The 17,971-nt window shown below is 40.7% G+C and overlaps 2 protein-coding genes across 9 annotated transcripts in view; one reads left to right on the top strand and one right to left on the bottom strand.

Moving 5' to 3' along the window:
• FAM184B (family with sequence similarity 184 member B) overlaps positions 1 to 15,354 on the bottom strand; it is a 51,988-nt gene extending 36,634 nt beyond the window's left edge. For 4 of the 7 annotated variants that reach the window (XM_027789623.2, XM_027789624.2, XM_055795468.1 and 1 more), the window contains exon 1: positions 7,272 to 9,326. In XM_027789623.2, coding sequence (XP_027645424.2) covers positions 7,272 to 7,406 — 135 coding nt within the window. In that variant the 5' untranslated portion in view covers positions 7,407 to 9,326. Of the gene's footprint in view, positions 1 to 7,271; positions 9,328 to 13,516; positions 13,559 to 15,179 lie in introns of those variants that run through there. The other 3 variants (XR_003555408.2, XM_027789625.2, XM_055795469.1) reach the window with 2 other exon arrangements.
• A 169-nt stretch (positions 15,355 to 15,523) lies between these two features.
• The window catches only part of NCAPG (non-SMC condensin I complex subunit G), a 30,338-nt gene continuing 27,890 nt past the window's right edge, over positions 15,524 to 17,971 (top strand). The window contains exons 1-4 of one of the 2 annotated variants that reach the window (XM_055797863.1): positions 15,524 to 15,633; positions 15,820 to 15,932; positions 16,561 to 16,770; positions 17,623 to 17,851. In XM_055797863.1, the coding sequence (XP_055653838.1) occupies positions 15,822 to 15,932; positions 16,561 to 16,770; positions 17,623 to 17,851 (550 nt within the window). In that variant the 5' untranslated portion in view covers positions 15,524 to 15,633; positions 15,820 to 15,821. The other variant, XM_027789679.2, reaches the window with a different exon arrangement.

Here is a 17,971-nt window from a genome sequence, read left to right as displayed (position 1 = left end):
ATATCATGAACAATGAGTGCACTGGATAGCGAAGAGGCACCTGTCACTACTCTGACTTGACTATACTCCCTGGGCCACACGTTGCCTGAATTCACACCTCTGGGTGCACAAGTGGGCAGGGAGCTGTGCTGTTCTCCAATACACATGCCTCACCCCAAAAACGAGGGGACAAGGACTGTAAGGTGTATTGCCAAGAGTGTAGTGGCAATGCACTGCAGACACATTGCAAAGTCATGTAGTTTTGAGACAGTTTACTATTCTCATGAAATACTAAGTTATATCATCATCCTAGTAACAACATTTAAACACTGTAAAAACGTTTAAAAGTACCAGCTATAGTTCTTAACAGCCCTGTTAACAGATTCTAGTAGTTCTCTCTTCCTGCATGAAAAAAGCAGAATATTATGTAATCTTATATTTACATCTCAAAGTAGCTCTTATAGAACCCTCTAAATGTCAGTGCATAGTCACAACCAAATGCTGTAGCTTCCAAACATAATTAAAACAGAAGACTTCTCTGGCAGTAACCTGATTTAAGTTAAAACTGTGTTTAAGTGCCTAAAGGCCAAGTCATACAAAGTTCTGAATGACAACTACATTAAAAAGGTACAATCTTACTTCAGATGAATTTCACCAAGAACATTGAGAAAAAAATCCCTATTTGAAAACAATCAGTTTGTAATTTCTTTATGAATAAAGGCAGTATTTCCTCAGTAATTGGGTTATATGTGTTTTGTTGCTTCCGAGACCTTTGGAAGACAAATGAATATACATTAAGTAAAATGTCAAGTCTGAACCAGCACAGCCAAGCCTGAGCTACTGTGCCCCACTGGGAGGCAGGATAAATTAAGTCAGTGCCGGTGCTGGATGGCTTTATGCAAGACGAGCTCACATGCCTATCTGTTCCTACTAAAAGCACAAAGTGGTCTTTAGCACCACACACAGAGACAGTCTGGTTGTGTAAAAGCAGGAAAAACAAGTGAATGGTTACAGTGAGATAGCTAATGTGCTTAAGATCTGACTGTAGAGGTGGCAACAGAGGTAGTTCTACCTTAATGTAACAGCTGTTTTAATAAAACACAAACACTCTTTTACCTAATGAAGATGTACGTGACTTTGGGGAAGAAAAAAAGATACTTCACATTAAAAAAGTATTTTATATACCATACACAATGCTGAAGTGCTCAAAAGCCTAAATACACAGCTTTATAATATTTAAGGAAGAACATCTCAAGCTGAGTTGGCATTGACTTCTAACTCAGGTATAATTTTCTTAATTGTAAAATAACGGCATCTGCTTACTGCTTGAAGAAAATGTTAGGAGAGAGATGCAGTTACAGTGTCACTGAAAAGGGTAGTTTTATACATTACCCATGAAGAAAAGATAGGACATGAAAAAATTATAACCTTGCAATTTTCTTTTGTGCAATTAATGGATTGCTAGATAGTCCTATTACCTATTGTCTGTAATGTGCATACTAATAAAATGCACAATATTTTGTATATAAACATTTACTAGGGTTCCTTGAAACAGTGATGTGAATTTAGTATGCAGTTTCCATTATAAAAGTAGCTGTCAGTTAATAAAGCCATCAGATTATCTGCAAACTTGGTATAGTCAATGGTAAATTCTCATGGTAACAAGGTAATTCCAATACACAGATGTCATTTTCATCCCTTGAATTAATTTAAATGACAATTTCTAGCCATCCAAATAATAAGATGCTAGATTCCTTCCGGTTAGAAATAGTGGCTTTAATACTGCTTTCAACTAGTTGAACAACACAATTATATGACATTGCACACATATTTTATGATCCTGGAATTCCCTTTTATAGTTCTGTAAGGAAAACATTGTGATTACAAGAAATCTTAGTTCACACATTTTTGTCAGTTGGTAGGCAAAAACAATGCTAACTTTGAAATCCTGATACAAAATCTTACCAAAAAATCATGAAAACAAATACAACATAAAGTAGATGGGGATACTGATAGTTGACTGTTAGTCTTGTTAGTACATAATTTAAGCAGCTTTATACAAAGCTTTATAAAAAGGTTCTCTCTCTTTGCCTACATGGAAACCAGTTTTTATATTCCTCGCCCAAAGGAAAAACACTGTTGCTCCAAAACCACGATCCTAGTTTTTATGCTGTTCCATTTTGCTTCATTTCTGTAGAATATTGAATACCTCTCTAGAGAACTGAGATCAAAAAGCCTCAAGCACACAGGAGAGCTCTGGCAGCATAACAACTAACTGCACATCATCTGAGCCACTGTAAGCATTGGTTACTGAGTACTGTTAACACATCACAATAAATAAGGTCAATAAACTTAGCTTAAACAATGTGGAAAAGGCAACTTATTTCAATTAGGAACATGAGTAGACAACAGGAGTGCTCTGTTACGGTTGCTCAGCTGTTAGGTGCTTCCAGAATAAGCCATCAGAATTTGATCCCATTTCATTCCTAAACATATCAGCCATTTTTTAAAACAGTAAATAAACCAGGAGAGGTTAAAAGATCTAATATATAGCCATCCCAAAAGACACTGGAGTGGTGTAAACTGTCTATACCCTCACAGACAGACCAGGCCACTTGCTAATTCTTCTGTAAATTTCCACCTGCAGAATGAAAATAATAGAAATAAATATGAGCATACACTTCTGTGCAAAAGTCAGACACCCTTTCTTAAGTCATAAATCAAAGTGGGTGTTGCTTATCTGGCTGATTTTCCACTGAAGCTTATTTAATAATGTTCATATTTTCTACCCTGCTGATTGATCTGAGGGGCAATAAACTTCCTGGTGACTGATGGTGGTAAGTAGCCAGTATGTTTAATATTTTCAACTGTTCCACATAGTCATTAAGGAACATTTGCCTAGGCACACTTGCTCCGCTTCAACATTTCTTTCCCCTGAAGGAAAAAAAGGGTTCATAATTGTGTTTTATCAGCAATTAATTTTTCCTTGCAATGGCACTCTCTTCCTCTGTCAAGACAGTATCCAATCATACATACACAAAATTCTTGCTAGACTGCTTGATTTTTTGACTAACAATCTACTTGACCAGAAATACTGGAATTTAAAACGTGCTTCTTACAACAAGACTCCCAAATTCTCAATATAGTGTCAGATGAACCCCTAGGGAAAATGAGTTTGAGGGTATCTACTCTCAATAAAAATACTTCTTCATCGGTATCTCGAAATTTGTCACTAAGAAGGAAGCAGAACTGTTTTGTGGCTCTCTGATCACCAGGTAATGTCACCATCCTACTTATTCATATTAGGCTGCAGTCCAGAACAGCAAATTTGGTTTGAGCCCCACCAGCAGATGTTTGAAAAGAAGCCCGAATAGCACAGATATCAGCAGTATACCTAGTCTAGTCCTTGCCAGCCCTGCCCAAGCTGCCTTTTCAATGAAAGCTGATCCACTTTCCTCAACACTCATCTTCAGGAGTTCATTTGCATTTCTCAGCCTATCCCAAATAAAAAGGGCTGTTCTGAGAATCCATAAGCACATGAAAATCCTGTAATAGCCAAGGGATTTTAGAAATCTGTAGCTTGAGGCAGCAGGGAGTGACACCTGAAGTGTCTTATAAAAGTCACCATGCATTTTAACCTCCATGTTGTTGCTAAACAGATCAGAAATACAAAGAACCAGCAAGCACAAAACAGCATGTCAAGGGTCCAGCGCCTAATGGAAAAGTCTAAACTTAATTACTGGTACAGAGTTGTGCATACTGCTACAATCTTAAGAATACACTAACTTCAATTCCCTATTAATTTGAATGAACTACCTACCAACGGTGTGATTTGTAGAAGTGAATGACAAATACAGATGGCCATTCCCATTTGCAAGCACTGTTTCTGTTTTAATTGCTGTAAGTTCATAAATCAAAGCATAACTTATTTGGAAATAGCTGCAATGTTATTTGGAGCTCTCATCCAAACTCACTAATCTTACCAGAGCTTTTAAACTTTTTACCTGCACCATGGGAACAAAAAAATTCAGTTTGAACTTTTTAATATACTCCTTTTTTTAATATATTTTTTTCCAAACAAAATCTGGTTGTCCCACATATTCATTTAGTGCTGTGAGCTGAGGTTTTAAAATGCAAAACCTAAACCATACAATTAATAATAAACCTCTGCCATATTTTCATTAGTGTACTTCAAATGTGGGCAGAAAGATGTCTAATGGTAAACAAGGATGGGGCCAATTCTGCCTTGAAATGCAAAGGCCACCTTACTTTTGTGGAAAGAGAGGGCAGAGAACTGAACAGGGAGCCTGACTGAGCTTACAAATACGCTCATTGGCTTTGTTCATTGTAATAGCTTGATGTGGAAAACCAATGTATTTTCTACACATCAACAGTGAAAAAAGTCAATCTTTGTAAGAAGGGCCAGGAATCTAAAAATACTGATAAATAGGGTACAAAAAACCTTGGTTTGCTGCCCAGAGCAAACAGAATGTTTCTAAAGGTTTGTATTTTTTTTTGCTACAGCCAAAAAGGTGCAGAACACATAAATGCACCACTGAAGGTATAAAAACTTACTATATTGTACCTCTCTGAAAGCAGAAGTAGCAGGACAGTAGAATGGGAGCAGCTTTCAGGACTCCTGGTCACCTATGGGGATTCCTGTACCAACTCACCTCTTACAACGTAATCAGCTCTTCATGCAATGATGGAAACTCTACCACCTCACCCAGCTTAGTTCTGCTGTTGATGCCTTCATACACCCCTCCTTTGCCTTTGAGAGCAGGAGACCATTACTGACCATGTAACAAAGGAACAGAATGTAAATCAAGCTCTGTATCCTACACCTAATTTAAACATCTTGAATTCATTTCTCCTGGCACAATGAGGAGTAGATGAGTAATTATATCATTATCTCCCCATCAATGAAAAATTAACATCACTGGGACAAGGAGTTGCAGCTGTGTAACAACAGACAGCAGTATTGCACACTAGGTTAGAAAAAGGAAACGAAAGCACTACAGGCAATTTAAAGTTAGGAGGGATTTTATTATAATTATCCTGACTGTAATATAGTCAAGAAAACAGTGAGTCAAAAGAAAGCTCTCAAAGTTCCCAGGCCAAAAACGACAACAAATTTTCCATACAGCCATTACTCATCCAACCTGTCTCAGATTTTTCTTCTCAGATGCTTGTTGTTGGTACAGCGTTAGTCTACCCAGAATTTAGAATGGAAAACTTATGATTAAAATTCCAATTCTGCCATGAGTTCTCTGTAAGTCTAGTGTTATTGCAAAGAAAAATTGTTCTTATTATTGTGGCCATTTTGGAATGGCCACATTCCAAAACAGAATGACATGCTTTTCAGAAGTACTTTTTTCAGCTTCAGGCATAAATCATTTTTATTTCGGATGACTGAAAAGCATTTGGAGGGGAAATTCTATTAAAAGTAAAGAAATCACCCACCCACATTTTAACAGTAGAAATTTAACCAAAGCTCTGAAAAAAACAGTGCAATGAAATTTTGCCACGATCCTTTGCAAGGGGGTGATCTTCCCCCCCCTTTTTTCTGCTGAAGTAGCAGAACTTTCTTCCCCAACCCAAAGACAAACTTTATATACGTAATAAGAGTTTTCAGAAAGGAATGATATTTTTTCCCCTTAAAATTTAGTTGAGATTAGAGAGACTTAAAAAAAAATCATTTATTCTGTAAAAAGGAAGGCACAGAAATCTCTACAGAAAATGAGTTTAGCTTGAGAGCTGAAAATTTTGAACACGTGTTTCTTTGCACAGATCTCAATATGCTCTGTCTGCTGTTGAGAAACAGATCAACAAGAAAGGGAGCTGGGGATTCCCCAACTCTTGTTACTGTGAAGTATAAGCTATCAATTAAGAGATCCACCTATAGCTTTTCTACTAGAAAAGGTAATACTGTGATTTTTTTTTTATACTTACAGACAAATTTTACTTAGTGTGCAAAAGTGATAAAAGACTTTTTGTCCCCAAGTGACTAGCAGACAGAAAACAATGGACCACCTCAGCCCATCTTAATGTAATTTGCAGTCAACTTTCATGTGATTGAGCAATCAGGAATGTTATCAATAAACAGAAAGTGCTTATCTTTAAGTAGTTTTACAACCCTCATTCCTCAAACATATGTGTTCAAAACAATAACAAAAATTGATTTGTGTTGGTTTTCTTAAATCACTACAGAATAAAAATGTACCTTGAAGAGTAAGATGTGCATTCATGGGCAAAAAGTAAGGATCACAATCAAAGCACTGGTAAAGTAAATATTGATATAGTACAGTAGGTATAATACAGCAAGTATATGTGTAAATTTAGGTAGCACTTGTGTATATATTCACACACATAATGTACATTATCACATACAGTCATCATCAGATGAGAATAATGGCACTGTAATTAGTAACCCATTCTAAGTTTAACATCATAACGACTGCCTATTGTTTCACCTGCATTTTGAGTCAGTGGTTTTTCATTGTCAGCGTTTTTTCATTGCTAAAATGTCTAAACCAATTGCAGTGAGGTTACAGAGCATGTAAAAGCTGGATGAGTAAACAAGGGTAGGAAATAGGTTTTTCTCACTGACAAAGATGCAACAAAAAATAGCTTAAAAGAGAACTCCCACCTCCTACAAATTTTCTCTTATTTCTTAATATGGTGTGGAAATTGTTCAAAACATTTCATAGTGTAGCTCAGTATTGACTAAAAGTTCAAGTACACTATACTACGTAATTTAGTCCTGTCTCTCCTCCAACTCCTGTCTTTTACGAATGTCATTTAAAGCATCTCTACTTATGCACATCAGGAACAATTAAGTGCAAGACAACAAGTAATACTGTACTTTAGTACCACAGTTCGGCTGCAGCTTTACAACAATATTAGTCGAGAACCTATAAAATGCAAATTAATTGCCAGCTTTGTCATTCAATAAAAAAAGCTGATACCTTCAATCCCTCCGCGCAGCACACAGAGAGACCCTGTTCGCAGAGCTTGAGTTCTCGCTGTTGTTGCATGCTAATTAGAGCAATTAAGTGCGAGATGTCGACCGTCAGCCACAAAAGCAACCCGCTACGCTTGGTCCGTAGCACCCGTGGGGAAATTGTTAGGAAGTTTGTGCACACCGATGTTTTCAACAACCCCCTTACGAGAGAGGACCGGTTTCCCTTCCCTCCTCTTAGGCAGGGGCCATCGCAGGCAGCTCCGAATCAGCCCCGCCACCCCGGCGAGGGGAACCTCACCTCCCTGGGAAGGTTGCAACAGCGACTTACCTTAGTGAGCTGGGCAATCTTCTTGCACATTTTCACGTGCATTTCCCAATTGCATTCCTCTGCCGAGCTACTGCGAGCTGCTTTAGATCCATCGCAAGTCCCGGGCTGATGAATCTTGTTTATGCCAGAGGCCATCAGGCTTGAATTTTAATCAGGTCTGTCTGTACGCGCCGGGTAGTGAGATCCTGTCCCTGCTGCTGGCCTCCCCCGGCGCGCTGCATGCGCTCAAACCCCCACAGCGCCGGAGGAACTTCAGCCCCAAACAGGGCAGCCTCCAGCCACCGCTGCTCTCCCTTTCTGTGCAGATGTCCCAATCCTTCAGCAAAACACCCAGGCGAGAAGGCAGAGAACAGCATGTGCAAACATCCTGCTTGGTTTTTTTTTTTTCCCTCCCCTTCTCTTCAAATGGTTGAGCTTCCGCCAGGAGAAGATGCCAGCGGCTGGATGCTACACATTCCCCATAGGAGACACTGAGCCAGCCATACAGGCAGCATCACAGACGTTGCTGGGGATCTGTTACAGAGATCGTCTGACTATTAAATCATGTTGCCTTCCTGAGCTGCCAAAGGATTGCAGAGGTGGTTATAGAAGATGGTGTTGGCATCTTTCATAATCTCAGTTAATTTTGCGATCCTCCCTAACTCCGGATAGACCAATAAAGTGATGAAGAAAACCTTGTTCAGTTTTTGGTGCTGTCCTGAAAGCTGAATGGAGTTCTTCCAGCTATGAGGCACACTTGAGCACTGCTGAGCCCAGGAGCCATGTCCCGAATCTGGTCCACTTGGCTTATCCAAAGAGACTGGTCAGTTCCCCTCCCTTACACGAAAGGCATTGGAAAGGTGCCAGAAGAAAACTGACACTATCACAGGTCATTTTTTTTTCATCTGCAAGCCTTCCCTCTCTTCAAAGAGACCAGGCTTGTGCATGTAAAAATAAATAAGAGGACAGAAAAATTAGGGGAAAGGGCATAAAGACAGCTATCAAGACAATGTGATTTTTAAAGAAGAATTTTTCTGTAAAATGTTATGCAAAAGGAAAACAGTGGACATGTTTAAACAAGTCTAGAATAAAGGAAAGGAGAAGGCAGCAAAGTAGGGTGAAGTCAGAGGTGCAGAAAAGGGAGGAAGAACAGGGAAGAGAAGCTGAAAGCTGCTCAACACCCCTTTGATATACTTTGATTTGTACTGCAGCTAGTACAAGAGACCCCATGGTGGTACAAGAGGGCCCCACTCTGCTTGTGCTGGCTTGTAGCCAGCCAGAGGGGACATGAGGCTGCTTTCCCCCTGCCCTATGCAGGTAAGGTACCTTCCCATCACACCTCCTGGCAGTGCTTTCCATTTGTCTTGGGCAAGAAGTTTCCACTTGCTAGTGGTAGGTTTGAAAAAGGGCTTCCTCAGGACTATCAGAAATGGGAAGGAGGATTACCCAGTGACAACTAAGGGTAAGGCAAAAGGAAAAGGGAAAATCTCAGTGAGAAAGGGAAATCCTTGGTGAGGGCAAAAAGACACAAAGCACCGTTAAGAACAGACCCTCTAAGAGAAGAAGAATGCCTTCGGGCAGCGGGGAGAAGTAGGAGTGAGAAGATACACGAAGAGAAGGCATAAGAAGATAAGACCTTGGGACAGAGAAACCAAACCCTGTAATTGCTAGGAGAAAAGGAGGGACTTTAAATGTGCAGAGACAGAAAGAATCTTCACTCCAGAGTGAAAGGCAATGAACACTGACAGAGAAACGATGCATGGGAGAAGGGAAAGGGCAGAAAGGAAAACGAAGATGATCACAGCTGTTAGGAGATGCTAAGCAGAGAATAGTTGAGTTCAGACAGAACATTACTAAGAAAAAGTAAGAAAAGAGCCTTGCACCCAGGAGTGACTAAGTACGGTTTCCCCATCCACTGTCGTTAATGTCAAAGATGCTGCTGTCTGTGACTGAAACTTTTTCTATGGCTAGGGCATAAGGACGTGCCATTGTCAACTGTCTGGTATCTAATAAGGCATGTACTCACACTAACTTAGTTGATATGGCTATAACATCTCCTCTACGCAGTCATCAATTTGAGAAAAAAGTGTAGGAACTTAATTATATGTACATTTATGATAAAATTGACAAGCTTATTAGGACAATCAAGAGAACACAAAGGGCAAAAGCAATTTCCTAGCACATTTTTCCCCCAAAAAAGAAAAAAACTTAGTGAAAATAGAAAGCAAATTAAGAAAAATGTGATGTGTGGCATTCCTCAGGTCAGTACTAGGACTGGTGCTGTTTAACATCTGTGTTGGTGATGGGGCAGTGGGACTAAGCGCACCCTCAGCAAGTTTGCTGACTATACCAAGCTGTGTGGTGCAGTCAACACACTAGAGGGAAGGGATGCCATCCAGAGGGGCCTTGACAGGCTTGAGAGGTGGGCCCATGCACACCTCATAATGTTCAACAAGGCCAAGTGCAAGGTTCTACACCTGGGTCAGGACAATCCCAAGCACGAATACAGGCTGGGCAGAGAATGGATTGAGATCCACCCTGAGGAAAAAGACTTGAGGTGCTGATGGATGAGAAGCTCAACATGACCCAGTAATCCGTGCCTGCAGCCCAGAAAGTCAACCATATCCTGGGCTGCATCAAAAGAAGCCCGGCCACCAGACTAAGGGAGGTGATTCTCACCCTCCACTCTCATGAGACCCCTACCTGGAGTGCTGCGTTCAGCTCTGGGGCCCCCAGCAGAAGGTCACGGACCTGTTGGACCAAGTCCAGAGGAGGGCCACAAAGATGATCAGAGGGCTGGAGCACCTGTGCTATGAAGAGAGGCTGAGAGAGTTGGGGTTGTTCAGCCTGAAGATAAGAAGGCTCTGGGGAGACAGCAGTTTTCCAGTACCTAAAGGGGGCCTACCAGAAAGCTGGAGAGGGGCTTTTTACAAGGGCCCGTAGTGATAGGACAAGGGCTACTGGCTTTAAAGTAAAAGGGGTACATTTAAATTGGGTATTAGGAAGAAATTCTTCACTGTGAGGATAGTGAGACACTGGCACAGGTTGCCCAGAGAAGCTGTGGATGCCCCATCCCTGGAAGTGTTCAAGGCCAGGCTGGATGGGGCTTTGAGCAGCCTGGTCTAGTGGAAGGTGCCCCTGCCCATGGCAGGGGGGGTGGAACTAGGTGATCTTTTAAGTCCTTTCCAAACCAAACCACTCTATAATTCCATGAAAACTGCAAAAGGTTTTACAACTACTTACAATAAGTTACCTGTGTTATTGCGCTACTAGACAGATGGTAACATTCGTACTTTTTCTATTGAACAGCAGAGAACACACTGCACCTGAATGCACGGCTGGACAGAGACTTGACACTTAGATAAGCACAGTGAGAGCAGAGGAGCACAGACCTTCAGGTACACTGGGAAGGGAATAAACCACTGTGGTATTTTCAAGCAGGCTGTGTATGTACTTTGGGGGTTAGAAGGAAAAACTTGAGGCTTTGGTACAAGATGGTGTTTTAGCAAAACATAATTTGTCACTGGTAAAGTATTCTGAGTCCACAGAAGACGTAACACTCGAAAAGCTTCAGTCAGTTATCATGTACCAGAAAATGCAACTACAGAACAAATTCATAGGTGACTCAAGTCAATTAGCTCCACTACTCAAAAAACCCCACTTTGTTTCAATAACAGGATTTCACTAGATAATGCCAGAGCTTTTCAACAAGAATTTCACCTATTTTTTTCTTCTAATTGATCTAGACAGCACCTACAGACAAGGCAGCAAAGCAAGGATGTCACAAAGCATAATTCAAGTGTGTACTATACATATGTGGGTTTTGTGAGAACCCCATGGAACACATAAGTAGATTACAGAATGTTCATGAACTTGGGGAAGTATATGGCACACAGTTTAAATAAAATTTCAAGTCTCAACAGAAAACACATACACACACTTCTGCTTGAATTATTATGGAAGCATTCATTTTAAGTAAATTATGAGAAGAAGGTCACTACAGTCTTTGTAAGTCTATGAGTAACTACACATGTTTGTACCTTTACTGCTCAGACTCATTAACTGATTTCCTTTTTATCATAAAACCCAAATCATCTATGAGTAAAAGACTATAAGCCTTGCATTTTTGGTACCTCCTGCTTGTTGAATACACAGACTGTATAGCTTCGATTTTCAGACTAGCTACTATAAATTCTAAGACATAAAGAAGATATTTCCATATCAAATATTTAATATATAAATTTGCACCTTTGTTTAACATATTACAAACAGCTTTCCCAAAACCCAATTAATACAGAACCCAATTCTTCCACTCTTTGTCTGAATACCAGTACTACTGAAGTCAGTGTGATTTATTTTTTAATACATGAGGACACAGTTAAACTGATCCCCCACATTACACTCTACTGCTGTTCTGCAGTCCAATAAAATTTGTACTTGAGAATGGTAGAATAATACAGCTAGTCATTGTCATGTTATGTTTCAAATGACAAAGCCATATAAAAAATGGATTTAAAACTTCTAAAGTTAGTGTCTCAACAAATGAAGCTGCAACCCTAAGTGAGATTCTAATTTAATTAATAAATCACTATCCTCATTATTGATCTCCACTTAAATTCATTTGGGTCTCTGAGTAGCTTTTTGACGCAGAATACAGAATTCAGGGACTGTTCCTTCCTTCTTATAAGAAAAGAAAAAAAAGGGAAGTAAGGATAGAGGTCAGAAGACTCACAAGAAGAGCTATCCTACTTCAAATAAAGCTTGTTTGGGGATTGAATGTAAGAAAAAGAACAAGTATAAAGTGGTTCTGCTACTGGTACCTCTTGGACAATACTATATATATATAGTATTATATAGAACTACTTTATAATTTCTACTTCTTCCCACCTCATAAAGCAAACAGGATTTGACAGTCCAATTCAAAAACCACTGGAAGTGATACTGATTGCCTTATTGACTGAAAACAGTAACTTTAAAAAAATGTATATACAATTTTATAGCCAATTTACATACACACATTTTGGAGGAATGTGGTGAACAGAACCTCTGATTACTACTGCATAATGATGGCCCAATTATGGATGAAATACTATTCTGCTTATGTTTTTAATACAGAAACTGGAACCAACCAGATGCATCTGTTATAAAGGCCACTGAACACCTACTAAAGAGGACAGCAACAACTTCCCTTTTAAAACCTTTTTTTACCCAGTGACCTACATCTAAAATTACAACAAAGTAACCAGTATGCAGCAAGTTTGACTTACCCTGTGGCACTCCGTCTTTGCCAACACAACAGGTTTAACAAAGGGAAGAGAAAGGACCTAGAACAGTGAGTCAGAAGCAGAGAGACAACCAGACATAGACCATAGCAGGTAAGGTCAGCATTTCAAAGGACAAGGAAAAAAGCTTGAATTATTAGAGCACACTTCCCTCCAGAGCCTGGAGCACCAGCCAAGGTTCTGACTTTCATTAGTCCTTTGTTTTTTCTGATAGAACTGTGCAACACACCAGCCACAACCTCTAGGCCTGTGCTACTGGTGAGGCCCTTGGCCTCCCAGTCAGTCCTTGTAGCCATTCCTCAGAAAGCAGCTAGCCTTTACTGAGCTCTGAGAGTTAGCTCAGAAAAGGACCTAAGGCCCAAGGCTGAGCTGACACGGGGTTCCTGGGCTCATGGGCAAGGTGTGTGGCAAGGGGTGTGGCTGGAGGCCCCAGGTGTGGCTGGTCAGGGGCCATTAAGGCTAATTAATACAGTCAAGGCCCTGAAACGTAACTTGTAAAAAATAGACAGCAAACAACTCTTATCAGTTGAACAAAGTATCTGGTATCACAGGGAGACATACTTTATGTGGAGCAATGTCTAAATGGCCAACATTTGTGATCCTACTTCAGCATGTTATATACCACCTACACATGAAATACCAATATGTTGGGATACTGGGAATCTGGATCTGTATGGCTAACTGGGTTAGACTTCAGTTTTCCATAACAGAAGCCTGATTTCTATTTCTACCTAGAAATACAAAGCCTAGCAGAAATATTTAAAGCAGACTGGAAGAAATAAATCTTACATCCTAGATGAAACCCATCATAAGGGACTGCAAGGTATACACCAGAGAAAATCCTCATCTGTAGATCTGAGATGCAGGCAGGCACAAATGGGCTGCCAAACATATGTGAATCAAAAATAATCCAGTTTGCATTATTAGTTTCACTTAAAATAAAAATCCTGTGTTTTTAAAGCCACAAGAATCACAAAGTTTTACCTGCTCTTCTCTTCCCATTTCCATCCTTTTCTCCACAGACTCCTGTAGCAGAAAAAAACTACATGAAGCTAATTGTACAATAAAAGTATCTTAAACATAAAGATGGTTACACATTATATTCCCCTAGAAAGCATAACCTTACAAAAAACTCATTGAGGATTTGCTGTTGATTATAGGTTTTTGTAGAGTGACTATTTCTCCAACATAAAATAAAAACTTTCAGAAATAAAGTTTACATATAAGATTCTTTGTTACTATTGTACTTGTGCATATAGAATCTCTTTCCTGCTTTCTAGAAGCATAGACCAGATCTGTATGTTTTAAACGTTAATACAAAATACAAACGAGTCACCTTTAGAAAAAGCAGGTATCCATTTTAAACACACACAAATGTATGGTACTACAATATGTCAGGGAAAAAACTGCTATGTGTATAAATGATTTTTAAATTTATTTTTATCTATAGAACACTTTTTCTCTTGCTGTTTCTGTTCATTATTCACATACAGCCTTGTTCCATAATCGTTGGCACTACTGTAAAGCGAAAATAATTGCATTACTTCGTTGATAAAATCTGCTTCTTAAAGAAAACACCGGGAGAACTCAGATCTGGAACAAGACTGACCCCTAGTGCTTATTTATTTTATTTGTTAGGTGGGTTTTTTTCTTGGCCAAAAATTACCCTTCTTCAGGACAGGTTCTGCATACTGGACCAACTGTCATTTGTTGGTATGTCACCTGTCCTTACCGAGTAACTCATCATTCGAGGTAATCAGACATTTTTTTTTAAGCTTATATATACCTTAACTCCCGAGAGTCTACAATCAACTACTTCTGTTCGCATTTTTAATGCCTTCTGTAGCTCTGTAATTAATACATGCTCAGATTTTTTCCCCTCAGCTACTCATTCCCTGCCCCTGCCTTCCTTCTCATTAGTATCAGTCCCTGTCTTAACAGTATGTTCTGTAACCTGTAACATGTCTCTGGAGTTTGAGCTTAATTATCTTTCCTGTTTTTAATGAGATACAGAATTTACTACTATTCTCAAGTTAAACGATTTCTGGGAAAACATCAGCTTCACAACAAACACTTGAAATGCTTGATTTTGGAAAAATTTCCACTAGTAAAATATTCCATCCGAAAGGAATGCAAATATGTGTTCCAACAAGTCAGTTATCCATGCTATCTATCTTGGCAATCCTCCTTACAGCCGATAGAAGAGAGAAGTATGTTTCAATAAGAAACACACGTCTGCAAGTTGGATTCAGCTTAGGTAGTCCACCGAGAGAACCAAGTAATAGCTACTTAACTGGTTACCTACTGAACTTAATCCCCGTTGTCACCTAAATATTTATAATAGGCAAAACCGATCGTTACAATAGGCAAACATATCTTGCTTCAGCTACAGTAGCTGAGCAATTTTTGTCTCATTGGATGGCCGTTCGCTAAAGGGCTTTCATTACTTTTCGACGCAGGCCGAGCTTTCTTCATTTGGTACCCCAAGTGCTTCCGGTGTAAGGCTCCCATTACAAAACACAACTATACACATTTTTCCAGATGATCACGTCCAGAGGGGCCTTTGGGAGAGTGGCTGAGGGCTGCACCAGTTTGTCAGGTTTATTCAACTATTCTGCACCAACATACGTTCTGGAAATCCTCTTACCCGACGCTTCTCCTCAGCCGCTGCACAGCTGCTACCCAGCCTGCTTTGAAACAGCCGCTCCCACCGTCAGCGCCCGCCAAGAAGGCGCAGCCGAAGGCGGCCGCAGCGCCGCACCGCCCCAGCCGCTCCCCTCTCCCTCCCAGCCCGCCCCAGAAGATGGCGGCGCGAGCGCGCGCTCCCCGACTACCGGCCGCTCCGCTAGGCCGCCCGCCGTTGCCCGCCCCCTCGGCGACACGGCGCGGCGCTGCGCGGCACAGCCCCGCCCCGGCCAGGCCCCGCCCTGCCTCCGGCGCGCGCAGACGAGCACGCGCCTCCCCGGCCGCCCACTGAGCTTCTCGCGAGATTAGGAGCGGTACTCGCGCCGAGTTTGAAGCTGGGGGCGCGGGCGCCGCTACCGTTGCTGGTGCGCGCGCGGCGCCGGTCTCCGGTGGCGGCCTAGCGGCTGGGCCGGGCCGTTGGTCGGGACCCTCGGTCCGCAGCCTCGGTCCGCTTGCGGTGGGCGCTCCTTGCGCCGTTAGGAGCGGCCTTGCCGTTGCGGGGCCTGCGCGGGTAGACCAGCTCTCTGCCTTCCTGGAGCCGCGCTGCCCTAAGGGAGCCCGGGGCAAGGGAGTCGCTCCGTGACCGTCTCCTTTCTCTGCAGCCATGGGCGCGGAAAAGAAGCTTCTGCAAATCAACGAAGCGTTTCAGCTGGCCCAGAAGCCGTATCAGAACCGTGAGAAACTTGTTGTGGCATTGAAGAGCACCTACGATCAGGTATGCCTGCCCTCGGGCGTGCCGGCGGCTGGGCGGAGCGGTGACCTGTTAGGCTGAAGGAAAAAGCTGCTTTGCTTCTCCGTCAGGGGGCAGGGACCCTTGTCGGCCGCCTTTCCCCTAAAACAAGCATTGCGGCCAGTATGCCTAAGAAGAGCCCTAAGAATTAAAAAAAACCCAAATAACGCAAAACAAGCCACATACTAAACTGTTGTACACAGTTGTCTCCTGCGAACATGGCTGTGAGAGCCGCCCGCGGCAGGTATTGTTATTTATTAATGATGTTGCTGAGAGGTATTTGGATACCCGAGTAGTAGGTGTGACTGTGTAATAATGGACTGGGGTGTCGTTGAATGAGTATTGCCGTTCTGAAACCTGTTAGCAGGTAAACCTCAACTCCAGAATGGAGCTCGGGGTCCAGACATATGCCTGCTGTGGAGTTAAAGCAAAATAGCCAAGAGGGCACGTAAGCGGGTGTGCCCCAACTGCTGGCTTTGGCGCTTAAAAAATTTAAATGGAAGCTGTCAATTATAAACCCGTTTATTTTATTTTTCTCTGATACTGCTTTTGAAAGATGAACTGGGTAGTTACCTTCTGTTGTGGTTTCATATTTTTTTTTGTTTGTTTTCAGTCGAAAGACAAGGAAGATTTTAATGAAAAATTCATTCATTTCCTTAAGTATGCTATGATAATCTACAGACGGGAACCAGCAGTGGAACAAGTGATCGATTTTGTGGCTAAATTTGTTACTTCATTTTATCAAATGGAGGAAGGGGATGGTAGTGAGGAGGCAGAAGAAGATAATTTACTTATGAATTATGTGTTTGACTTTCTGCTTGAGGTATAGTAACGCTTATTATTAAATCTTTAACATAACAAATGGAAACTTAATGCAGTGGGGGAAAAAAACTTGCTGGCACTTGAGATGTCACCTACAAACTAGAACTAAAAAACTGAAAGCAAGGCAAAGCTAGTGCTTTTGAGTAACCTCTCCTCCCTGGATAACCCAAAAACTGGATTTCAAACGTTAGGGCCATGAGAAAATAAGAACTGTTTTCTTAATTTGTTGTTAGATGTGTCATGATAGGCCTTATTATAGGTGCATCATTAAGTGTGAAATTGTGTATGTGTTATGGAAACGAAATTATACTGTTGCTTTGGTTAGTATAAGTAAAAATATTGAAATATCTTTCATACAAGTATGGTTGGAATACGTATTGTTCCTTTCTGCTTATTGCAAGTTTTTATGTAGAGAGATCAACAGTTCCAACTGCATGCAAACACAAATACTGTCATATTTTCTTAAACTAGTGTTTTGACATGGAAAAACTATTGATCAGACCAAGATCGCTAGTCATCATTGCTAATATTTTTTTTCCTAATAATGTTTTATGGAGACAGAGCAGTATATTAGCTCATGTACTGTAGTCTGTATTGAGTGGTATGCATGTTTCTTCCTTTGTGAATTGCTAATTATGTGAAGTGCCACTGATACAGGTGATGGACCATAATTGTTTTCTAGTTCTGTGACTTTTTAATCTTATTAAAAATAAATAGGAAAAGCTTTTGGAATACAGAAGTGCATCTTTCATGTGCTGTATAGAATATTAACTACTTGCATGTGCATATTGTTGGAAATAAGAAATGTGTGATTATGAGTACTACTTTTTTTTTTTTTTTTTTCTTCCCTAAGTCTCACAGTGCAAACAGCCATGCGGTTAGGTTTCGAACGTGTCAACTTGTTAATAAGATTTTGGGCACTATGCCAGAAAATGCCCAGATTGATGATGACTTATTTGATAAAATTAACAAAGCTATGCTGATTAGACTTAAAGATAAATTTTCAAGTGTTAGAATTCAAGCTGCCTTGGCCCTGTCGAGACTTCAAGATCCTAAGGATGAAAACTGCCCTGTTGTTAATAGTAAGTACTACTGGGATTTTTCCTTTGTTTAAGAACACTTGTTGATTGACATTACTTTGAAACATTTTAAAGCATTTTTTTAAGTAAACAAATCTTAGAGGGTATTCTTGTAATAATTTG

The sequence above is a fragment of the Falco peregrinus genome, chromosome 2 (assembly GCF_023634155.1).
Source record: "Falco peregrinus isolate bFalPer1 chromosome 2, bFalPer1.pri, whole genome shotgun sequence".
In the NCBI taxonomy this organism is placed as follows: Eukaryota; Metazoa; Chordata; class Aves; order Falconiformes; family Falconidae; genus Falco; species Falco peregrinus.
This window is presented reverse-complemented; position numbering and strand designations above follow the sequence as displayed.